The 3,410-nt window shown below is 49.1% G+C and overlaps 1 protein-coding gene across 1 annotated transcript; it reads right to left on the minus strand.

The window, feature by feature from the left end:
• Nucleotides 1-1,051: 1,051 nt before the first annotated feature.
• LOC148116329 (E3 ubiquitin-protein ligase ZNRF4-like) lies at nt 1,052-2,019 on the minus strand. The gene has a single exon (XM_087871901.1). It carries the CDS (start codon nt 1,837-1,839, stop codon nt 1,150-1,152), a length of 690 nt encoding a protein of 229 aa, XP_087728027.1. The 5' UTR covers nt 1,840-2,019; the 3' UTR covers nt 1,052-1,149.
• Nucleotides 2,020-3,410: the final 1,391 nt, after the last annotated feature.

Genomic DNA, 3,410 nt, shown 5'->3' on the forward strand with positions numbered 1-3,410 from the left:
AGACTAGCTTGACCCCTTCTTGGTTGCAGCTCTTCAAATATTGGAACACTGGTATCCTGTCCTTCTTTTCATTAAACTGGACATATCCAGTTCCTGTGACAGTTCCTCGTATGTTTTAATTTCCAGTCCCCTAATCATGCTAAAATTAAATGGCCCCAAATTTTCCAGTGAGTTTCCATGGGTGAGGGGGATTAGAACTCGGGTCTCGCCACCCCAGTCTGGGTCATTCTCCATTATGCCTGATTGGTTCTTGGGCTGAGAGGGAGGGAGTATCAGATTCAGAATCAGCCAATAGGTTTTGGTGACTGACTTGGCCTCTCCCCCTCCTAATCCTTTTCATTCTCCATTACACCTGATTGACTATTGAGCTGAGGAGAAGGATTGGACCAAACACCAAAGTCATCCAATGAGCTTCCATGACTGAGGGGGACTAGAATACGCCCCGCCCCATTCTCCACTATGCCTGATTGGCTCTTGGCCTGAGAGGGAAGTGCTGAGAGGGAAGTACTGATTCAGAGTCAGCCAATGAGCTTCTGTGGATGAAGGAGGACTAGAACCCAGGTCTCCCTTTTCCTAGGCCAGCCCCTTCTCCACTACACCTGATTGGCTCTTGGCCTGAGAGGGAGGGACTGGCCCAGAGTCAGCCAATGAGCTTCTGTGGATGAAGGAGGACTAGAACCCAGATCTCCACACCCCTAGTCCAGCCCCTTCTCCACTATTCCTGATTGGCCCGAGAAGGAGGAACCGACTCAGAGTCAGCCAATTAGTGTCTGTGGATGAGGGAGAACTAAAACCTAGGTCTTCCCCCTCATAGCCCAGCATTTGATTGGCTCTTGGCCTGAGAGGGCGGGACCATCCTAAAACCAGCCAATGAGGGAAAGCTTGCAACTGGATTTCCTACGCTTGATTCAATACTTTCACCACTGCCCCAAGTGATATGCAGAACTGAAATGGGGTGAGGTGGGGACAGCTTCATATCTTTGATTCAATAGGGAGGAAAAAAGAGAAGAGGAAGAAGAACCTAGATCAAAATCCTTCCAAATCTAAATGATCTGGTCTATGGGCTCTGTATTAATTTGACAAGTTTCCCGAAAAGCCATCCAAAACCATATTTGGCAGTGCCAAAGTCCCAGAGTCCACCAAAAACCATTACAGGAACCATAGGATGTAGAAAGCCAGGATCCAGATGCCCAGCGTGAAACCGATGAACAGGTAAGGCGTGCTGCCGAAGATGTGGGAATGAGTGGACATGCAAGGCCACGCCTGCTTGGAATGCCTCGGCCTCATTGGCGGGAGACGGAGTTGGCAGTTGTGTTGGAGATCACAGCAGGACAGCCAGTGGCACTCGGGAATCAGGATGACGTAGGCCGTCCGGTCGTAATGGAAGATCCTCTTGAGCTGGGTGGAGGCCGATTCACTGATGAACATGGACGGGATGTTGACTTGATGCTTCAGGTCTTCCTTTCCCAACATGGTGACCAGGGCTTGGGAGTTGACATTGTGGATGATGGCGGCTTGGTAGCCAGCTTGCTGAGCGTGAAGAACCTTGGTGGTGAAGGAACAGTCATTTCTCTGGATGAGAGCCACGTAGGCCACCAAAGAGCTGTTGGTTAGAGGCGGTGCTTTGATCGGTCGGCAAGCATTGGCTGGTTTGGTTTCAATGAGGTAACCAAGAAGACCTTCACTTTGGAGCACAGGGCCAAAATCAGAATTCAAAGCTTCGAAATCTTGGCTGATGCTGTTATGGTTGTACACTGCCCGAATCAAAGCTTCATTGGTGGTAAGTTGAAGAAGGATGGCCATAATCACATGTAAAAACGCTGGGAAAATCAAAGACATTCTAACTATAATCAAGGACTGGTCTCTTCTGAAGGAGCATCAACTTGGTAGGCCTTAGAACATCCATGAAATTGGAATGTTGGTGGTTAAGTCGAATACCCACAGCTTGAAACAAAATCTGGTCATTGGAACTTGGTTGGTGTTGGTTGATCTCTCCTGGAAGCTTCTGAGCTTTCCCTCAAAGTTAGTAAGCCAACTTTCCCAGGGCTTTTGTGTCATTGGCCTTTGTGACCTCATGACCTCACCCATCCAACCTCCTTTCATCTAAGAAACATCTCCATGGATGATGAGTCTACATTTAGGCACGAAAAACCAAATGAATAGGTATAGGATAGATGATATCTAACCAGGGGTTGGTTCAGCTGGTTCGGACCGGTTAAGACAAAACATCCGGTTAATTTTACATCTGGTTTACCGAACCGGTAGTTGCAAGGACTGACTGACTCCGCTCCCCCGCCCCTCCCAGGAGTCTCCACGCGGTCCGTTTCGGATGTGAGGTAAGTGCAGGGCATGCGCAGAGGCTCTGGGAAGGCGAAAAAAGGGCCTCCCCAGTGTCTGGAAATGGGCCCGTTTCTGGCCTCCGGAGGGCCTCCGGAGCCTGGGAGAAGCCGTTTTCACCATCCTGGAGGCTCCAGGAAAGCCTCCAGAGCCTGGGGAGGAAGGGAAATGGGTCTACCAGAAGTACCGGAAATACCGGAAGTCCGAAAACAGCCGTATTTTCCAGCCTACAGAGGGCCTCCGGAGCCTGGGGAGGCCCTTTTCGCCTTCCTGGAGGCTCGAGGAAAGCTTCAGGAACCTGGGGAGGGCAACCCCCCCCCGCCGTGGTGCAGGAGGCCAAATAGGCCATGCCCCCATGGCCACATCCACCCAGCAACCCTGCAGAGAACCAGTTGCTAAAATTTTTCAATCCCACCGCTGTATCTAACTCAATAGTAGTAATTGTGAGAGGGATCTTGGCGTCCTAGTGGACAATCACTTGAATATGAGCCAGCAGTGTGTGGCAACTGCCAAAAGTAGCCCACAGAGTCCTAGGCTGCATTAACAGAGGGATAGAATCAAGATCACATGAAGTGTTTAGTACCGCTTTATAAGGCCCTGGTAAAACCACTTGGAATACTGCATCCAGTTTTGATTGCCATGATTTAAAAAAAGACGTTGAGACTTTAGAAAGAATACAGAGAAGATGATTAGAGGACTGGGATTGGGTAGGTCTAGTTTAATGAAAAGAAAGACTAGGGGAGACATGATAGCAGTGTTTCAATAAATCAGGGATTGCCCCAAAGAAGAGGGAGTCAAGCTATTCTCCAAAGCACCTGAGGGCAGGACAAGAAGCAATGGGTGGAAACTAATCAAGGAGAGAAACAACCTAGAACTAAGGAGGAATTTCCTGACATTAGGACAACTAATCAGTGGAACAACTTGCCTCCAGAAGTTGTGAATGCTCCAACACTGGAGGTTTTTAAGAAGCGGTTGGATAACCATTTGTCTGAAATGGTATAGGGCTTCCTGCCTGAGCAGGGGGTTAGACTAGAAGACCTCCAAGGTCCCTTCCAACTCTGTTATTCTGACTT

The sequence above is a fragment of the Pantherophis guttatus genome, chromosome 1, assembly GCF_059756535.1.
Source record: "Pantherophis guttatus breed Tessera chromosome 1, ASM5975653v1, whole genome shotgun sequence".
Taxonomy (NCBI): domain Eukaryota; kingdom Metazoa; phylum Chordata; class Lepidosauria; order Squamata; family Colubridae; genus Pantherophis; species Pantherophis guttatus.